Source organism: Zonotrichia leucophrys, chromosome 6, assembly GCF_028769735.1.
Source record: "Zonotrichia leucophrys gambelii isolate GWCS_2022_RI chromosome 6, RI_Zleu_2.0, whole genome shotgun sequence".
In the NCBI taxonomy this organism is placed as follows: domain Eukaryota; kingdom Metazoa; phylum Chordata; class Aves; order Passeriformes; family Passerellidae; genus Zonotrichia; species Zonotrichia leucophrys.
Window position 1 is genome coordinate 13,177,061 of NC_088176.1, and position 21,208 is coordinate 13,198,268.

At 41.0% G+C, this 21,208-nt stretch overlaps 1 protein-coding gene across 8 annotated transcripts in view; it reads left to right on the plus strand.

Annotated features, from left to right (window-relative positions):
* The first annotated feature begins 2,347 nt into the window (after nt 1–2,347).
* The window catches only part of BTRC (beta-transducin repeat containing E3 ubiquitin protein ligase), a 115,234-nt gene continuing 96,373 nt past the window's right edge, over nt 2,348–21,208 (plus strand). For 3 of the 8 annotated variants that reach the window (XM_064716174.1, XM_064716178.1, XM_064716179.1), the window contains exons 1-3: nt 2,500–2,630; nt 15,041–15,125; nt 19,091–19,159. In XM_064716174.1, the coding sequence (XP_064572244.1) occupies nt 15,075–15,125; nt 19,091–19,159 (120 nt within the window). In that variant the 5' untranslated portion in view covers nt 2,500–2,630; nt 15,041–15,074. Of the gene's footprint in view, nt 2,631–15,040; nt 15,126–19,090; nt 19,160–21,208 lie in introns of all 8 variants that reach the window. The other 5 variants (XM_064716177.1, XM_064716181.1, XM_064716182.1 and 2 more) reach the window with 4 other exon arrangements.

The following is a 21,208-nucleotide window of genomic DNA, read 5'->3' on the forward strand; positions in this document are numbered from 1 at the left end:
TGGTGTCACAGCTTGGTGTGCTGACCATTCTCTCCTCTGGTCACAGAGGACTCAGCAAGCTGGTGGGTGCAGAGCTGGCCATTCAGCTGCAGGGAGCATCCCACAGTGGGAAGGAGCCACAAGGTCAGGCTGCAGATGCAGAGATCCAGGTGAGGTTCCCACAGGGTGTAACTCCATGCTCAGTGCTGCTGGGCCAAATGCTGTTTCTCTGAGTCCTTCCTCAGTCACTCTGTGCTGTGGTGGAGGCTCCTGCCCTGTCCCTCTGCAGTGGTTCTGCATTGTGGGGTCCTGATGGCAGTGTGGCAGAATAACCAAGCCATGACCTTATACCACCAAGTTTAAGTCCAGCACCTAAACATTCATTTGTTTTGGCTCCAGAGAGTTCAGGGACATTAATCCCCTGTAAGTTACAGTCCAGACAGATCAATCAGCCTGGAGGGCTTTGGGACACTGGTGTCTAATGCTGAAGCATTACACTTTCCAATTTTCCAACAATTAGGCCGGCATCAGATATTATTGACAAATAAACCATGCAATCAAAGCCCTGAGCCTGCCACGCTGCTACCAGGAGGATCCATTTCCAACCCAAGCCAGCTGCAGGATGCCTGGAGGAAGGAGACATGGCAGAGCCCTGCCTCAAGCACCAGCAGTCCCTGCTTGCCTTCAGTGCTGTTACAGGAGCCCTCCCTTTGTAATTACAGGATTCCCTCATTATAATTACTGTTATTTATATAATCGTGGCGAGTGTTTTCAGTGCTGTCAGCAGTCTGGAAAGTGCCCAGCCCCACTAGAGCCATTTCAGGCATTTCACTGCTCAGTGCCTGGGCTCAAAGGATGAGGGCCAGGAGCATGGCTGGGTCGGTCCAAGAATGGCAGCCTCTGCTCCTGGTGACATGGAAGCTCTGTTTGGGAGACTTCTATGACCTGGGACTGCAGAGGGAGAACACCAGGTTATCTCTTCCTCCTTCTCTTAGCCCACTGCTCTGGAAATGTAGATGATGCCAGCATCACACCCTGCAAAGGCTGACACTCCCTGACATTCCCTGTCACCTCTGCTGGGTCACTGGCTGCAGCAGCCACGCCTGGCACTGGACCATGAGGCACCACCTAGTCACATGGCCCTGGGAGGAATCCAGTAATGGGCACATTCTCTGCATCCTCTGCTTTCCCTCTAATCATCCTGCCCGAAAATCTGGAGGAGATGGAGTGTTTAGAGAAAATGAGGGAAGGCACTGTGACTCAGGAGATACAGGTTTTGTACCTGCCTGAAGCTTCACTTTTGTTCCTGTGTCAAACAAGGGAATGAAAACAATGGGTTTGAGCTGCATATGGGCAAGCAAGTGCTGATGTTTGTGGCTGGCTTGTTTGCATTTAAATAGGAAGAAATTCAGAGTATCTCACTTAAAATGCAGAGCCAAATATATAAATGCTGCAAGGAAAAGAACCCGAGTGTTTTACTAGGTGACAAACTGGCTAGAAATCAGTGTTGTGTTTGCTATAGAGAAGTAAAAACTTATCAGGGTCTTATAGTTGGTATTAAAACTACAGGAAGCAATTCCTCTCTGCTGCTCCATATAAGGCAGCTTCAGTTTTTGGGCACTGTGAAGAAAGTAGAAAAACTGGAGAGAAATGAGACAAATTTAATAGAGAGGAGAATTAGAAACAATAGCTGCCACATGAGCTGGTCTTGCAGGGTGTGCAACAGAGAAACAGAGGAGATATGGTAAATATTCTTCTGTCTATATGCAGCTGCTAGTCAAAGAATGCTGATCAATTCTTTTTTCTTTGTTGCTTAGTACAGCAAAGAAAACTCGGTCCAAATTTCAGGGAAAATTGATCTAGAAACATTATTAGAAAAAGGGCACTAAAGCACGGGGGGCTTTTTATGTACAGAACGGCCTCAAACAAACATCTCTAAGTAATGATGTCAGCCTACTCGATCCACTCCACTGATGTAAATTGCCCTGTTTCGCATCCCCTGCAGACCGTCGGTAATTTTTCCCCAGATATGTCTGGCTCCCAGAGCAGGGGCTCAGTTTAGGGTTCCCAGCAGCAATGCACTCCAACACGGAGCGCAGCCGGAGCAAAGCGCGGCAGCAGCCGAGCCCTCCTGGGGGCATTGGAGAGCGCGGGGCCGTGACTCAGGAGGCAGCCGTACCTTCCACCCCGGGAGGGTCTGGCGCTGGAACTGCCCACACGGCACCTGCAGGACGCGCCTCCTCACCGCCCTCCTTCTCCCGCCCCGAGCGGCCTTGTCCATCCCACCCCGACCCGCACCTCGCACCCTGACACGTTACTACAACCCCCGTCGGCCCCTGCACTGCACACACCGCATGCGCCAGCCGGCTCCCAGCGTGCCCCCAGGTCCGGACTCTGCCGGGATTTGTAGTTTTATCCGGCAGGTCGGACCTTTGCCAGGAACGTGGCCGGGGACTCCATTTCCCGTGGGCCTGCGGAGCGGCGCCTGCGCCGTGCGGGCAGCGGGGCGAGGTGGGGGGGCGCGGGGCAGCGCAGGTTCCCGTCTGCGCTGGCTGCGGCCTTCACTGAGCGGGGGGGCGGCCCCGGCCCGGCCCCGCAGGACGATGGACCCGGCCGAGGCCGTCCTGCAGGAGAAGGCGCTCAAGTTCATGGTGAGGGCCGCGGGGTTGGCCAAGGTGGCGCGGGAGGGTGGGCACCTCTGTCTATGGAGGGCTGCGGGGGGGCGAGATGGAGCGGGGGCAGTGGGAAGGGGAGCCGGGCCTCGGGGCCGAGCTGGGCCGGAGGGCGCTGGGCTGGCGGGCGGGGGAAGGCGGTGAGCGGGGCCCGGGGAGGGGGCGCCCTGCCTGCGGGGCGGGCAGTGAGCAGGGTCCCCAGATCCGGGCACAGGGAGCTTTGGGAGGAGGGGGAGGCGGCTGCAGGTGCCACCTGGGAGCGGGAGAAGTTAAACTGGAGTGAGGCAGGACCTGGCAGAGGGGCCCACGGGCCCCGGCAGGCTTTGCGCATGTAATTCTTGCATTTTTTCTTAATTGTGCACCTTAGACTATCCTGCTGTGCTGCTCACCATCCTTCTGTAATTTTGTTTTTCCTCTCATTCTGCTGCAAGACCTCTAAATACTGGCACTTGAGTGTTTCACTTGATGCTGCAGCAGCATACCACTGATAGGGACTGCGGGGAGCATGTACATTATTTAGGTTTTGAGCTGGCCTTTGGTACGGAAAACAGCACATGCATCCAAGATCTTCAAATATGGCTAATCTCCATAGATTTGAGGCATTGTGCACTTAAACTGTAACTTCATTCTTTTTTTTTTTTCTTCCTTGTTGGTATTTCTAAGCATTTTGGCCAAAAATGTGAAATTTAGAAATGAAAACAAAGTGTTGCCAACTAAATTGAATGTAAATTTCAGGTGCCCCAAACTGTTCTTTCCCTAAGGGTATAATTTTAATGACAGGCAACACTTGCTAAAAGTTTGTTTTGGGTTATTGCTTCTAGTGGCACAGAATTAAACTTGAGCTCATCGGGAAGAAGGAATGCTATTAAATCTTCAGAACATATGCCCAAAATGAAATTGAGGAAACATTAGCTGCAAATTTTAATTTCTAATTGAGCTTCGATACACTTGTTTGGCTTTTGGTTTTAAATCTGGAAGAACTTGTTTCTCTCTTGGGACTTTTTGATCTGTTTGCTAGTAGTCTCCAAGTTTGCCAGATTCATAGTCTCAGCTAGGTGAAGTGGAAAAACGTATGGGCACCTAAATCAGCAAGATAGCAATTAGTAATAATGAATGGCCATCTTTGGTGTGGGATTGGCCAAAGGAGTGTCCCAGATCCTGCTGCCCTTGTGTTTGGCCAAGCTTGGTAATTACAACCTGCCTCTAGATAGTGAGTTTCACATCCCAAAAAGTTTCTGCTGAAACATTCTTGTCTGCTGCCAGGCAGCATTGTGAACATGCTATGCTGACTTCTCATACATTACTTTTTTCACCCCCTGTGCTAAGATTCTCATTCAAGGGCTTAGTCCAGGTGGTTTGTGATTGTCTGTAAGATTGGGCCTGGAAGCTGAGGGAATCCCTGCCCATCCTGCAGCTGGCAGGATGATGATGGACTCCAGCAATAGATGGTATAGATGGACAACAATAGATATTGATGGACTCCAACAACAGAGCTCCCTGACACTGGGGAGAGGCCTGCCCATGAGAGGAAGCTGCTCTTCTGGGATCTGCATCTCTTAAGAGCACCAGATAAAGGGAAGAATTATCAAGACCAGACTGCACTGAGAGCTAAAAGCTAACCCGCCTTCTTTCATGTTTTATTAAAGTGCCTCTTGTATGCAAAATGCTTGTAAAACCTGCAGTGAAAGATGTGGCTTCCCTCTGTCCACTCTGAACTTTTTAGGGTTTTTTGCTTGCAGGTTGAGAGGAGAGGGAGCAAAGGTTTTGTTAAGCACATCCCAGGCTTTTGCTTTAGTGTGCGTCAGTCCAGAGCGTGGCTCCTCCACGTTCTGATGAGGTGATGTGCTGATGAGTGCTGATGAGCTGAAGTGTTTGTCAGGCCTGGGGGTCTGCTGGTGTTCCTGGCAGGGTGGCACAGATGGATACATCAGGATACATGGGGAATCAGTTACAAGTATCATCCTGGCCCTCCCTGGAAGTGTCTTTTCTGGGCCTGCAGCACTCAGGCGCTGCAGCAGTGGCACTGGTGCAGTTATCCACACAGAGGTAGCAGATCAGCTAATGCTGAATCATTCACCCTGGATTACCTTGTCCATCAGAGTGTGTGGTATGCTTCATTTGCATCTTCTTATTAGGTGGCTCAGAGTTTGGCTAGAGGTGGGCTTTGCTATTAATTATTGATTTTCCTGAGAGCTTCCCATGGAGCAATGTAGGTAAATATTCAAATACATTTTAGAGGGATGAGGCCTATTATGAAAGGCAGGAGACAGTTTTGATTTTGATATGTATTTGGGGTAGGTTTCATTTCATATTGAAAAGCAGCCCTCTAGGTGGTAGTTTGTTTATGCTTCTCTAGAAAATAATATGTTTTTTCCACTTAAAAATGTCAGGGCTTAATTTTTGACGTTGACTTTGGGCAGCCCCTTTGAATCACAAGGTACCAGGCAAGATGGACCTGGTGATTTGATTTTTATTTTAATGTCCAACTCTAGCAGAAAAAGTTCATGGGAAAGTTTCATCCAATGCTAATAGTATGAATGAAATTATTTTTCTTTAAAGCATCTATATTTGGTGTTTTGAAAGACAAACAGTACTCTGTTGTTTTTCTGTCTGCTCATGTCTGTGCAACTTTTAGATGGAGCAGAAGGCAGCTGCCTTCTCACTGGCTGCTGTTGGCTGGATTGCTTGCCAGTGAAGCAGTATTAAATGCAGTATTGCATTTAACTGATATCTGCTACAGTTTCCTGGTTATCTGTTCTCAGGTACAATATGTATAATCTAATATTTTAAGGCTTAAGTAATTTATTTCATTTCATTTGCTTACTCAGTTTATCTCTATGTCTTAATAAGACCTAATTTATTCCAGATATTAAATTGCTGTGTATTAACACCACACAATACCAAGCAACTGCTCACAAGGGAAGACTGTTTTTGCTGGTGAATGAGAGTCTTGTATCATGTCTTCTGCACATCATCTTTCAAAAGTTTTGTTGGTGTTTTTAGTTTTGGTTTTATTTTTTGAATGAAAGATGGTTCCTGGGTTAAAAGATGATCTTTAAAATTAAATAGTCCAGTGTTCTGCAGCTGCAGCAAGGATTTTACCAGAGTGGAACCCATCTTAGTTCACTTCAGCCTCTTTTATTTTTTGTACAGTCCTGCTGATGAAAGTACACTCTTTATAAAGTACAGTGTATAAGAAACTGATGCACAAGCTGAAGAGAGAGGGGAATGTGCCCATTAACCTAAAAAAATGCACCCAAAACCACCTGCCATAGACAGCTCTGCTTTTATACATTCAGGAATATGGGATTCCCATAGTCAGTCATTTACAAAAGAACAAGAAATCGAGGTGCTCTATAAGTAACTTTCAAGTTTGAATAAGTGTTTGAAACAGTAGATACAGTACTGAAAGTATGAGTGTGATAGGCTCAACTGAGACTTTGATTAAATGTCATATAAAGTAAACTACATAAGCCTGCATAGAATAGTAGATATTTTTTCAAAGTAGCTTCAAATGGTTCTGTTAAGTATACGAATGTTCTGATGATTATCTTTTTAATTAAAATGAGAAATCTTTGTTTAAAGTGGCATTCTTTTTTACGGCCTGTTACAGTCTCTGTAACAATCATTTCTTAAGTCTGAACGTTTTTAATTCCAGGAATCCATTTATATAAAACTATGTTTAGACTTAATTAAGGAACCATTCTTACAAAGCTTGTAAATAGCCAAGAAAAAAGGGACAGAAAATAAAACTGACATTCACACTTAACAGAATGATTGTTACAAGGTATGTAATATGCTATAAAAATACAATAAAGCTCTTTTTATAAGAGTTCATATTTTTTGTTCCTCATTTTGAAAGGTATTTAAGAAAAATATCAAAGCTCTTTGAAGCGACATCTGTTTTCTTGAATGGACTAGTGACAACTTCAGTTGTGTTTAATTGGCAGGGCTTGGAACAGACCTGACCAGTTTGGGGTCCCATGTAGGACCATTTGAGAGGCAAAAACCTGATACTTAACAGACTTAACTTTCTCAGGCTGTATGAATTAATTAATTTGCAATAATTTACCTAATTTCCTGACTCATGAATAGGAAGAAGTCAGCCTGAGTGTTCTTTGTGGTTTTTTTCAGTTTCACCCCCAAAATACCATTTACCTTTTGGTTTTGGATGGTCAGATTCTAGGAGCTGCTGATGGGCTTTCCAGTTTCACAGGGGAACCAGAGCCTTCTGGTTGTGTTTTAAGATTCATCTGTGGGTTGTTTTTTGGTTGTGGTCTTTTTCTTAGGGGGAGTTTTTTTGGTGATTGTCTTTTTTTTTTTTTGGTTGTGAGTTATTTGTTTTTTAATGAGGGAAAACTCTGAAGTTCAATAATTTTTCTATTTGCATGTTTGTAGGAGCTCCCACATTACTGGCAGGTAATGTAGCAAAGAATAGTCAGTGTAGTGGAAGGCTGAAAGGTAGGGAAGTTGGAAAATTTTTTCCTGCTGTGTGCATGTATATGTATGGAACAGATGGACAAAGGCTTATACTTTAAAAGAGGCTCTGCTTGAACTGAACCCAAGTCATTCAACCCAGTGTCAATAGGACCAGAATTTTTAAGACCTGTTATTTGTTAGCTATTTTAAAAAAAATCTTCTGAGAACTTAGCAGTCTTCCCAGTAACATATTTGTGTCAGGGACATTGTGGCAGAGAACCCTGGGGATCCAAAGCAAGGAAGTCATGAAAGCAGTGAGAATAATTTTGTAAGCTGGGATAGCAGAGCATTGCCTCTTAAATGTGGGGCTGCAAATCCTGCTTGAATATTACACATGCACTTCTCAGTTTTCCCAATGGTGCTGTAATAGCATCCTGGTTTTTTGGGTGTTTGTTGGCACTAGTGTATTGTATGGAAAACATTGGTTAATTTTCTTCTACCCCAAACTTCTTGCTGTAGATTTTTCTGCCCTTGGTGCAGGCCTTTGGTACTTCAGTAACTTCACCCTCGCTTCCCTGGTAATGTTTCATTTCAGCCACTTTGCTCCATTAAATGTATGCAATTAGAAAAGCAAATGGCAAATTTGCTATCGCATCACTGAAGTATTTAGTTTCATAGACTTAAAAAGCCAAATTTGTTGCACCATGCTCTCCTCACTGTAATATGTACTATAAACATCAGAGAGAATAGACTGACCTTAATATTTGCTTCTCAGCCTAAATCGCCGCCTTGCAGCAGTTATTTCCCACTGAATAAAAAGTTTAATTTCACGCCCTGATTAGTGCTAGTATGTGCAGGTGGATATTTATTTTATGCAGCTAAACTAATCTGCCTTGGCAAATTATTTGCCAGTCAGCAGAGCTATAATTCCTCTTGAGTATTTGGTACTAAATTATCATTCTCATTAGTGAGATGAAGCAGACTTCGTTCTAACCACCAAGTTTGGTTAGGCAAAGGACTTCCTAAGTAGCCTTTGGAAGATACAAGACGTGCAGTGGCCTCAACATTCTCAGTATCCTAAAGTGGTTTGTGATATACAAAAAGGTGATGAGGATTTTATAGGAAAAAAAAAAAATTATTCTATAGTTGTGTGTCATGTCTGGAGATAAGGTAGGAATGTACGGTGTTCAGAGATCACCTCTTTAAGAGGTGCCTAATGAAGAAAAAATTCAAATTATCATCTTTAGCTGGCCATGGAAATACTCCAAGCTCTGATGTCTGGGCCATAAATGAGATGAAATATAAAGTTATGTTTTCTTCTTTATTTTCAGTGCTAGTGGCTTCTGAGGTAGCAGAAATAATGACTTGACACAAAAAGTTAAATGGTTTAGGAAACTTCCTGGTCTGGTCTCTTTCTTCACACTCTAAAAACATTTAAAGTGGGGATCAGAAAGTATTTCCTGACAGACAAATGTTGAGCGGATATGTTTGTCAAGTGAATGTGTTCATCCATTGTTTTGTTTTCTATGAATTTTACTGTTTTGATAGTTTGTTTGCATTATAAAACATGTTAATGAAAGATACTTATTTTCTGTTACAAGAAGGGTAATTTATATCTGGAAATAAGAATTCTCACTAAGTGGGATGCCTTCACATAATACTAACTTTTTTTCATCTGTATGGGTTGTCATGTATTCTTGTCATATTCATTTTCTCGCTGATTACTGCAACAGTATTTAGGGTCACATTTAAGACCAGCAAAACCAGCAAGCTGAACAACTTGATTTTTTTGTATAAAATTTTTCCTGCTAAATTCATCAATGCAGATGGAATAGGCTATTTTCTCACTTCCTTGTCTGCTTGTATTGCATCATCTTCAACTCCATGCATTTGTGTAATATTTAACTGTCCTTAGTAGCAAGCTTAACTGGTATTTCCAGTACTGAGTGTTTTCTTCAGTCTTCCTCATTTCTTCCTTACAATTCAGGAATGCTCAACAAGATTTATTCTTCATACATCTTAAGTGATTTTGCACAGAAGGGCTGAATCCACTGTGTGTTCAGCTGTGGAAGCTGGAAATTATTTGTAGCATAGCAGCGTCCAGTGGCTGCAGCTAAAGAGTTAGTGCTCAAAATACAATTAATAAGCAATCAAACATGAAGCTGTTTCCCTGACAGGGTACTGATTAGTGCTGTGAAAAACTTCTTGATACCACAGAAATGATTGAAAATAAACATCCTGGGAGTTGCATTAAACATTTCCTGCTTATTAAACAACAGAGCTTCCTAATGACAGTTTTTCTGAGGTGCTGGGGAGCTCTGGTGTTGGACAAATGCTACCCCTGCTTGCAGAAAGAGAAAGCTGAAGCTCAGAAATTTGCCAGGGTTCATGGGCTGGAGGAATTTGTGTAGGGTGATATGGTACACTGATAATAGGAGGCAGAATACAAAGAAACCAGTTTTTCTAATAGCTACCCTTGTGCTTCTGACCATGTTTTGGTTAATTTTACAATTGGCTAGCCACCTGTTAAGATAACCCATTTTATCATTAAACAAAATTAATTTTAAAAATGGCTTGAAACTGTCTGATTTTAATGGGATCTGAATATTCTTAGTTTTAATCTGCCTCATGAGGCTTGTCTTTCTTCTGGGAAGTACATTGTTACATCATTAAAATATCATCCCCTACTGAGAGAGAAATCGGTCCCATTCACTAAATGGCAATGCAGAAACAATGACAAGTATTTCTAAAAACTGCATTAAAATTCATTTTTTTCTCTTCGATGTGCAAGTTCCGTGGTCCCATTAAGCAATGGGTGCTCAGCCTATTTGCTGCTGTGCATGCACAGCCAGATTTGTTAGCTGGGGTGGCAGAAGGGTTCAGAAGCAGACACGATGACTTATAGTTTTAAATTATTTCACTTTTCCACAATGATTTTGCTTGGAAACAAATGATTGATCATAATTTTGTTCTCTCTAGCTACTTCTGGTCTTCCTTTGTACTAAAAATTGAGAAAGATCTGATTTAATTTTCCTTCCCCCACTGCTAAAACAGGGTCTTGTGCAGTCATTTTGATGAGAGCAGCGGAAAGGAGAGAATGAGGAAGAATGGGAAAGCTCAGCAGGGGCCCTTTCTAGTCTTCTTGAGGGAAGGACAGAAGTGTTTCCAGTCTGTGGGCAGGAGACATGCAGCCTCTTGGCAGAAACCATTGGAGTAACCAGTTTGGACTAGAAGCAGCAAAAAGGCATAATGCTGGTTTAATTTGCTTCTTCCCATGGTGAGAAGGGAAAGGGTGCAGGGGCATTCTACAAAGGAATGAAGTTCTTAAGTACTGTTTTGTGTTAGCAGAGCAATAATAAGTGTGTTTTTTTAACAGTAGTCTAGATGGACTTATCTTCTTCAGAAGCACCTGAAGAAGATGGTAGAGAGGGAATTTGGATAACACCAGCCAATGCAGAGCTCTGCTGTGAATTTTGTCAGCTGGCTTTGTGCCCTGGATGGGATTTTTCCATTTGTAGGAATACTCGCTCATGATATTTCCACCTTAGGGCATAGTTATTCTTACAGAATTGTAAGAAATTTCCCAAATATAGTGGGATGGATGAAACACTGTAGAGAAAGGTGATGGCAGTCTTTGCTTGGATGCTAATCAGGACTGGACTGTCTGCTGACTAGAAAAAAGCCTGAATGTTTCCATGCTTGCCCATACAGGAACCAGAACAGTCTCTAGTTGTTTCTGAGAAAAATGGTCCATCATGAAAGTCTGTCATACAATGTAGTCAGTCTCCCTCTCTACACACATCATCTGTAATTTATTGTGAGAGCAATACAGAATGGAGCAGTGTTTATGTGGGAGTTGCTTTTAGTTTATGGACAGTTGGCCTTGAATCCTGTCCATTAGGAAGATGTTGGCGATTCTCCAGAGGGGTTGTGCACTGGGACTGCTCAATGCCCTTAATTCCTCTTTGCCAAAACTGCCAGTGTGATTGAGAAATGCAGCCAGCTATCATTCATCTCCTGCAAATTAGAACAATGAGAAGGAAATGTAGTCTCAAGAAATGGTGGATTGATCTTGTTTTAGAAGATGAGTCTTAGAGGCATCTCAACAGAAAGAAATCCAAATAATGCTAACAGCCTCTTCAAACATGACAGAAGGTGTTTTCTGTTGCTAATGTATTCAAAAGGAGAAAAATCTGCTTCCCTATTATTTTTGTAACTTTTTTTTTTAATTTTTCCTTCTCTTGACTCCGATGACTCCAGTGAAGTGTATTGCTCTACTACTTTGTTACAGCTGTTGTTATAAGCAAGCATAAATACCCTGCAAGTTTTTTACTGACAAGAAAATATTCCTGTGATGTCCTGACCTTAACATAAGAATTGAAGTGGGGACGATAAAGGGCCCATCAGTGAGAAGACACGTGTCAGTGTTGGACTGCAGTAGGTCTTGTGGAGCATGGGTTCAACCAAAGTCCTCTCTAAAACTTTCACAAACTACTGAAAGCAGTTGCTAACTGGAATTCTCTTTGTTATGCCATTGCAGAGCTATTCCAAATTTGACTGCTTTGAAAGTCAGAATCCTAGCTCTTATTTTCCTGCTTAACTCCATTCATGGCTAATTCATTCTCATTAGTTCATAGGCCAGTGTCCTTGAGCTTAACCAGCTCTCCTTGTTCCCCTGTGTTCATCTGCAGATTCTTGTGCAGGGCAATCATATTCTGCTCTGAGCTGGATCTGGTCAGGCTAAACCAGCATTCTTTAATTTATTTTTCCTTCTGTTGTAAAACATTTCCTGGAGCTTTTGATCATCTTAGTAGACCTTTTTAAACAGCTGCAAAATTTGATTAGTGTCCCTGAAACACAAATGATCAGAGCTATGCAGAACATTCCAGGAAATATTTTATGGATTCCTTGTGCTAAAGCAGTGATCCTAAATCCTCTCTTCTGGGAAATTTTTACTTTATACACTATCCTGTAATAGTATTTGCCACATCTTATGGGTGAACCATCATTATCTAATGAGTTACATGTCCCAGGGCCTCTTTCTCTCTTCTCAGTTACCAAGTTCCTAGTTTATAATGGAAATAATGTAACTTTTTTATTTATATGTATCATGTGTCAGTTCTGTTACCAAATCTTCAGGATGCTTTATCCTATATATTTATGATGTCTCTTTAATTTCATTAGCACATTGGTAATTCTTGAGTATTTAAAATGAGTATATAATACTGTGAATATTTAATATTAATTTCAAAAGCAGTAATAGATTTCAACAAGGATCATTCTCTGTACAGCTTAATGGTTCCTTTTTCAAAATTGCCTGTGATACTCTACAATTTTTAGTTTCTTAGCCTCCTTATAACTCCTGTATTAATCCTAATCCTCTTAATTTTAACTAGTAACTTCCTACATGTCATCTATCAAATGCTTAACTACTTCTAATTTGTCTGGACTTCAGTGATCTTCTTAAAGAAGAAGATTGGGTTAGTCTAGCACTAATTCTCATTTGTTCTAAATTGGGAGTAGATTTACTTAGCCTCCCATGGTGACTGTTTCATTTTGGCAATAGTTAGCAGTACTCAGTCTCAGTAGATGCCCTTTCTTGGGAGACATACTGTTTGTGTTTTGACTTTGGTTTTTTTCTTTTTTGGCCAGCCATTTCTGCAACATTTTAGGTTCACTCTGGTTAGAATTACAGATGGTTCTGTGTGAGGATGCTACCAGGGGCTGCCCATTAGGTGTCTTCAGCTGCTGCTGTTGCCCCTGGTTCATTCTGGCATTGTTGTCCTCCAAGACAGCAGGTGGTGCTTTGGTGTTTCTTGGTTGAAGGAGGAGTTTGCTCTAGTTAAGCCAAGCCAAGGAACATTTGCATCCTATGCCAGGAATTGAGAACTATCGTGGAGCTGAACTTGGCACAGGGTATTTACATAAGGAGAATAATTTAATATATTTTGGTACATTTTTGAGTCAATTAGTTACAAATTCCAAGTTACTTCTGATGGGTAAAACGGCCCTGCATTGTAATTGTAGCTGAGTGCTTTGTAAGGGAGATGTATTTGGACAGAATGGCCATTCCTGCAAAGGGGAAATGTTTTGGTTACTTTATTGCACACGAAAATGTTTGGCTAGTGCTGGAGCCTGCTCAGAAGACAAGAGCTCAGTAGCTAAGCAGAAAATGTGGTGGAGTGCTGAAGTGTGCTCTCCAAAGTGTCTTGTTCTCTTTAGAAAAAAAAAAAATTATATTCCTTTTACAAATTCATCTGCTTAATGTGTGAACCACAGATTTCCTCCTAGGATAGTTGGTACAGACCTGTAACCCATCTCCTGCATGCTTTCTTGACTGTTACCTAAAATTCAGCAGGAGATTGGGAAGGTGAAAGTTAATATGTAGGTTCTTAGGCTGATTATGGGAGATTGTCATCTTCCAAACTCAATTTGGTTTGCCTTGGCTGTATTTTTTTTAAGTACAGGACTTTCTATTCTTGATGCGCTGAATTTTAGTGAAAAATTAGAATCCAGGTGAGGTCTCTGACTTTTCTAAGGAGCAGCTTCATTTTGTTGATCTCTGGACTAGCTTCCAGCTGCCGTTTTTTACATAAAAGCTTGCACTGTGAATGTCAGTGTTCCTGTTGGATACTCAGCTGGCACAAAGTCAGGAAGTAGCATGAGAAATGGTCTCCACAGATCTTGCAGTCTTGAACGAGGCTGGATATAGCACTTAAATTTCATACTTAAAGTGTCAAATGGTTGTGAAATCAAGCATGGGCACAAAGAGAATCTCCACACTGCTAGAGTAAGCATGTTCGTGGATCTTGCTGTTACTTTGTTCAGAGATTAATGGAGTGCTGTCATGGGTCTCCATTTGGTTTTCAATGCCTTAGCTTAGTATTCTTGTGAGCCCTAAAGAAGGTATCCAGGTGTTTCATGTTACAGAAGTAGTTTACCTGGTTGCTGCTGCTCTTGAAGGATATAAAAATCCCTTGCATCTATTTATCTGTCAAGTTGTATAAATAGACCCTCTCCAGTGGGAGTTGGTTTTGAGCAGATCTCAGTCGAGGAGCTCAGGCAGGTTCATTAAAGAGCTGGAGTAGCCATGTTCACCACGTGCAGTGAACTCATTAAGTTCCCAGGCAGTCAGAACCTACTGTTTGAGAGTGCTGTGTCCTTCTGAAGGAGCTTGTATCAAACTGTGAGACCTGACAGTCAGCTGACTCAGTGTTTGTTCCTTCTTTCTACAAAATCTCACAAAGGACACACTTAAATATTGGCAACTTAAGCTTTTAGGATCAGATAGCTCATGCGTTTTTCTCCTAATAATAATGAAAGATTTTGAAATTGTGTGTTTGGTTTTGTTGAATTGGAGTCCACAGATCTACCTCTGCTTTATTGTGAGTATTGCTTTGGGCAGTAGAGTCAGGGATCTGTTTGGGCCATGAAGTTGTATCTTGTGTAATAGGAATTCAGTTTATTGCTGTAATGGATGCAAGCTCATTACAAGTTCCAGGCCACAGGGGATACTTTCCTTTGCTGTGGAAGTCATCTCAACTGGACAATCTTCAGTGCAACTGGCCATGCCCTTCCATGTCAGTGACTGACAGATCTAATTCTGCTTTTGTAGCCGACAGCCTGTTAGTTAATGGAGTCCTGAATATTGTTACTCAGAGGCAACCTTCAGAGTATTAAAATGCATTATTCTTGTTCCTCACTTGATATTTATCAAACAAGGTGTTATATCTAATGAATTCAATGCTATTGTCAAATAAATACTGTGTGTAGATCATGACTTATAAGAAATGGTAATATAAGTAGCTTCATTATTGCTTTGCAGTGATGGAGAGAGATGGGTTTAGTTTGCTTGTTTAAATTCTATGTGATGGAAACCCAGAGTGAATGTCTTCTCTGAGGGAACAGCAAGCATTATGGGTGATATGATCAGATTAATAAGATCCTTAGTACATATATATTTCATATAGGTCTCAATTTTCCTCCTCCCTTATTTCTTCTTACATGGAAGTGGATGAAATGGAGAAGCAGCAGCACTGCCTTGGAAGTACCATAGTAGGTTTCCTTTTATAATTATCATTCTTGACATATTTATCCTTTCTTATGGAAGTGAAGATGCAGATATTTAAGAACCTTTCTTGCACAAAAAAGCCCAATTTCCGCTCAGTACTTAATTAGCACTTGTTTATGACACAGCATCTGATTTGATTTTCGAAACAAATTGCACAGTAAAGAGGCTGATATTTAAACTGTATAGTAACCACAGCTCCAGCTGTGACTCAAATCTTGTAAGCCTTCAGGGGTTGTGTTTAGGCTTAGAAAATAGGAACTCAGGCCTGTAATTAAATGTCCTCTGAAAATCAGCCTTGGTAGAGAGTGGAGAGGGTACCACTGAATTTTAAATTACTGACTTGTTCTCAAGAATCATTCTCTTGTTCTGGGCCTTGCTAGGGACTGCAGAAATCAAATGGATTAAAAATGGAAGAGTAGATTACTAAAGGAAAAATAGTCAGGGGTTGCAGACAAAGAGATGAGCAAAGTAAGCTATTTTGGCTCCCCAGTTTATAGACAGATGCAATATATATAATTTTAATACATGGCTAACGTATAGAAAACAAGTTCTGTGGACACCAGAAAGACTAGAGAGGGAGTTAAGATTTCGTACACAATAAAATCGCATTTCAGAACTGTGAGTGAGGTGCTGATGGCTGTGGAATAAGCCATCTGGGATAATGGAAGGCTCATTTTCAAAGCAAGGGCTCAATAATAAACATTCATGTCTTGGAAAAGGAAGTAGACTAGGTTATATTACAAATTAGCCACTCACCTAAATAAAAATGTGAAATATTCACAAAATAGCTTGATATAAATTAGCAGTTAGAGTGTTTTCAGAGTTACTTTTTGAGGAAAGCAATCACTGTTGATGCTATTGAAAAAGAGAGAAAAATTCCCCTAGCAGCCTGACTTCTAGTCAAGGAAAATGCTGGAGCAGATGCTAAGAGAAATACTGTGTTTATGAATGGTATTGAACCATGAGCATAAACGATGTGTGCTCATGGAAATACAAAGATGACTAGGTCTTGCTGGGCAATTAATTGTATTGCTGGTGGAATTGCTTTGAATAGATCATAATCATGGAAGATTTTAGTGTTGATTTATAAATTAATACAGCTTCCAAACATGTGTTCTGGATCCTAGGTATTTTTAAGGCTGAGGGAAAGAGGGGCAATTTTGTTTTATTTTTTTAAATTGACAGTCCTCTTACAGTTCTGTCTGCTGTCATTGGGATACTGCAATTCAGAATATTTTAACCAGATGTATTACTTTAATTGCCTCTCTCTGCTGATGAATGCATTCCTAGGGGTCATTTACAAGTGTGCCTTGGAAAACCAGAGAAATTCAGAATTCAGGAGATTGGCTAAACTTTTACAACCAGTCATCAATCTGAGAAATTTTAATGAAAATTTTCTGTTGTGCCTATTTTGATGTAAATGGGGGCTCACTTGTGCAGATAACCCACTTAAATGGCATAAGCAGCAGTATGTGGGTAATGGCACACATACCTTGTAAATACTGGTGAAATTTGCTTCTCTTCTGTGTAGTCTCTCATTTCTTCTTAAATGAAAGCAGGTTTATCAAATGCAGAGGAGTCATACCTCTGACAAATACAGTATTAAGGATGAGTGGTGGGTCTTAGTTTCTCCTATTTTTATGTTTCATTTGTCAGCATTGAAAAATAAATTGAGTTTACAGTAGCTGCTAATCTACCAAAAGTCTCCTGATTGCTTTTATTACAATACTCAAGCAACTTTACTTTTGAGTCACAAAAAATTGTGTTGGTAAGAGTTGTCTAAATAGAAATGCATTTTTATCTTTACTACTGGAAACACTTCTGTTGAAGAGTAATCCTGTTGCTGGCAACAGATCTGTTAATACACTTACATATTTGCAGAACCAGGGTCTTCAAATTAAATGGTTCAAGTCAGTGTCTTTAAATCAATTATTCAGACTGCTCTGGCCTGATGGGCTACCAAATGTTAAGCAGCCTGCTGGTCTGAAGAGCTTGACTGTTATCTTTTAATTTGTGGTTTAGGTGACAGAACCACAAACAAATGAAGTGATTTTTCACAATTTATTATGAATGCAGTTTGATTCTAGCATCACAACAATTTGTTGTGTGAACTTTTGCACATCTGAGACTGGTATTCAGGTCTCTCTACTTGTGACACTGATTTCAAATTATTGTTATTTCTGCTTATGAGGACTTTCATTTTTTTTCCTGGATAGATACATATTGGGCTGTGCTACTTTGAAAAAAAGAAACTGAAGCACTTGAGCCAGAAGTAAAATATGTATTTCTGTAGTGTTCTTGCTAGATATGCAGCACTTGGTATAGTTTCTTCCATTTCCAAAGCACATAGAAATGTCAAGAGCTCCTCTCAGGAAACCTGTGAGGTGGGTTAAATGAGTGTTGTCCCCATTTTACATTCATAGAGAGACTAACCATCCATGAAGTTGGTGCTGAAGGAGGGTTAGGTCTTGGAGGATGGTGCTTCTAGGTGTGGAGAAGTCTCCTAGAACAGAGTTTGTTAATGTGTTAAGCATCGCAAGTGCAAACGCAGCAGGTGAATGCAGAAACCAGACATACTTGACTTTAATTTATCAGCACAATGGTGGTTATTAAAATTCATGTTCAACTGAGATCATTGGCTAGGACACCAGGGCATAATCTTACTACTACTTTGAAAGATTTAGGAGGATTTAAATTCAAACGGAAGAGAAGCAAAAATAACAAGTGCTTAAAGTATACTGCAAAATCCTGAGTACTTCTCTTTAGAGGCAAGATTTTAGTCTGTTCTACTTCGTATTTTATTTTCAAATTCCAAGTCTGCCCACCATAGGTGTGAAGGTTTGTCCTTCAGCCATGACACTTTTTTTCTCTCCAACAAATTGTTTTTTTTTGTACAAGTACCAGAGTGGGTGCAGTTTGTACCAACTAAATATTGTGTTGACTCAAGAACAAGTGAGAGTAAGCTTATCTTCAGTAGAGCCATTCTGAAAATGAGTAAGCTTTTTCCAGCCTTCCAGGAGGAGTGAGTGGTAGAGGCACACATCTGATTTGGAGGGGAAGTACTGTGAGTTAAAAAAGAGATTGTGAAGTTGTTTCAAGAAGTAAGAAAAATCTCTGGACTTGGTGTTTGTGGATGTTCTATCTGGTCCTGTTGCTTAGACATGATTTTAATTTCTAAGCTTCTCCTATTTTGAGGGGAGGGGAGGAGGAGCACTTGAATCCTCTTGAATGAGGGAGTATCTTTGAACTACAAGTAAATGTCACATCAGACAGTGTTTGGGGGTTTGTTGCATACTGCTTCCTAGCTGTAAGTTATGTTATAGATGTTTTGTGTTTCTAGAGCAATTTGGTGTCTTGCCTTTTCTTCAATCCAATAAAGCATGAAAACAGTAAATGAGGGGGAGATTATATTTGTCTGTCGATTTGAGGCAAAATTTATGGCTGTGTGTAAGTATAATACCTGTTACCCTGGTATTAAGGCTACACCTCCTCAGGAATTTTCTGTCATCTCTTCATGTTGTCCAGTGTCTGGTCTGATCATATTGAGGATGGTAACTGTGAAAACATTCATAGCTTGACTACTGCTGTGTTGACACCATTTGCTTTTTATGTAGTGTCAAAAGCGTTAGCGACCATTAGTCTTTGCTGTTGCACCCATCACAAAGGCTGTTCTTCTCCAAGTGCATTTTTGTGGAAATTAAAAAAAAACCTATATATATATACTGAACTGAAATGTAAAATGGTGTAAAACATAAAAATGGTGGCTTTATTAAAAAAGTGTTCTTGAAGCAGCTGATACCAGCGCAGTAAACAAAATTTAATCTGGGGACTAAACCTTCATATGGTGCTTTAAAAAATCTGCATTGTTTAAAGTGCTCCAGAATTTAGACTTAGGTTAGCTAGGTCCCAGTGTAAAAGGAGGTCTCTCTTTATGTCTATTCTCTCCTAGCCCCGAATACACATGCCAAAAGATGGATTTCAACTTTTATCTTCTGGATACCAAGCATGGCTAAAGCAGGTTGGACTGTATTATTGTTATTCATCTCATGTGAGGGACCGTGTTAGACACCTGTGCTTGTCTCATTAGTGAAGTACATAAATGAGGGTGTAATGAAGTTACAGTGCCATGTTAGCTGATACCCCTCATAGCCATCACTGTTTTGTGTTTATGCATGCTGTGTTTGTATAACATTTTCTCACCAGTCTGATGAATGTGCACTTCCTGTAAATAAAAGTTCAAAATGCAGTCACCTGGAAGCGAAGAGGGTCAGAGTCTGAAAACAGATCTACAACAACAGCTTGAATTACAGAATTAAAATGGGCCTTCAAACACAAAGCTGCATGGTGGTGGTGCTGGTAATAATGGGGAGGCCACTGGGTTAAAACTCAAGAGAATTGCATCTAGCATCTAATTCAGATCTGCCTGGGTGAATCAAGTATGGACACTTACTCACATCACATAACAATTGTGCAGTTTGACACAGTCTGACACTGTGGGGAGTCCCCACTCGGAAGTGGCCAAGTGCTATATTACTCTGGCTATTATTAAAGGCCAGGCTTTAGATGTCTCAGCAGTCTGCCTCTAGCAATTGCTGTCAGCTTTTCACTTTTGTGAGTGAAAAATCCCCCTTCAGAAAAAATAGCTTAATTTACAAATGGCCTGTACAGATCTGTTCTCTGATGAACATATATGATGAATCTTGTGTCCTTGAGAATACATAGCTTAAAGTTGCGGTTTCTGTAGAAAGCCAGAATGTGTTGTTATGGCAACAAAAACTGAAATATGAAAACAGCACAGATAAGCTGCATCCTGTTGTCATGGCAACTGCAGTTGTGAAATGACAAAACGTGGTGGTGAAGGGATCTTCAAGGTGGTACTGTGAGCCCAACATAAACAAAGAGCCAAGTCACTTGAGCAGAGTGTGAGAATGAAAAGCTGCACCAGCAAATCCCCTTAAAATATGAGAGTTTCATTGAAGGTGCTAACAGGATGGTTGTGATAGTCTCCAGTCTTGTGTCAGTATCTTGGAAGCAGTAGGTAGTAATGTGCTTGTGCAAGCTGCTTACTGCTGTCAGCTTACTGACAGAGCTTCAACACCAATTAGAAGATGGACACCAAATCTTATATTTGCAAGCCATTTCTTTGAATGAGTGATGTGCTGCCAGGGTGAAGTGTGCTTTGGAGCTTCTTTCCAAGAGACTGTTTCTCTCTCTCTCCTCAAGTCCACTCCAGTGAAGGTCAGTTGGGACACTGAAGCTTCTGTTTTCTTGATTTAAACTTTGCTGAGCCGGAGGCAAGGTGTCTCAGAGGAATCTCAACTCTGCAATTATTGTCTCACAGAGCTCAAGTTTGTTGACCTATGGGGCATGGCATCAGTTTCTGTTTCTTATGTGGGTTGGGAGAACAATAGGAAGAGATTGTGTGGCTGTTCTGTTTTCCTTTTACTTCTGAGGCCAACAGAGCAGCCTTATATTACCAGTGCCGTGATGCAGGTGGATATATGCTTTTTGGACTCTGAAAAATACCAAGGGGGTAAAAAACCTAAAATGCACAGTAAAATTTCCAAGGAGGCTCTACACTAGGCAACCTCAAATAATAAAAGAATTTGTACTTTTTGAAAAAGATTTTTTGTAAGCATGCTTTCCCTTTGATTTTTAATTTATTGATATTCGTTCTAAAGTCTATCTCAATCTTCTTAGTCCTTGATCCAAGGAAAAGTTATAAACCTGTGCTTGTCATCAGCAGATACTGTCGTGGAAATAGCTTTGCTATTCCAATTTCGTGCTGTGATTTCACCACAGGAAGTATAAGGGTAAGGCAGTTGATACAAAGGCTGGGAAGAGCTTTCATGAGAAGCAGAGTGGTAAAATTTTTTTGAGGTGAGTTTGGTTTGGTGTAGGATATCTATCAGAAGTACTACCTGTAGGATTCCTTAAAACCATGTATTGAAAAGAAAGCCACTCTTGATGTATGTAAAAGCATAATCTACATTTGCATCCAGATGGAATGGGGGCTGTGCATCAGGTTTATTCTCCTGCTGTCTGTATTTTTAACCAGATCCTAACT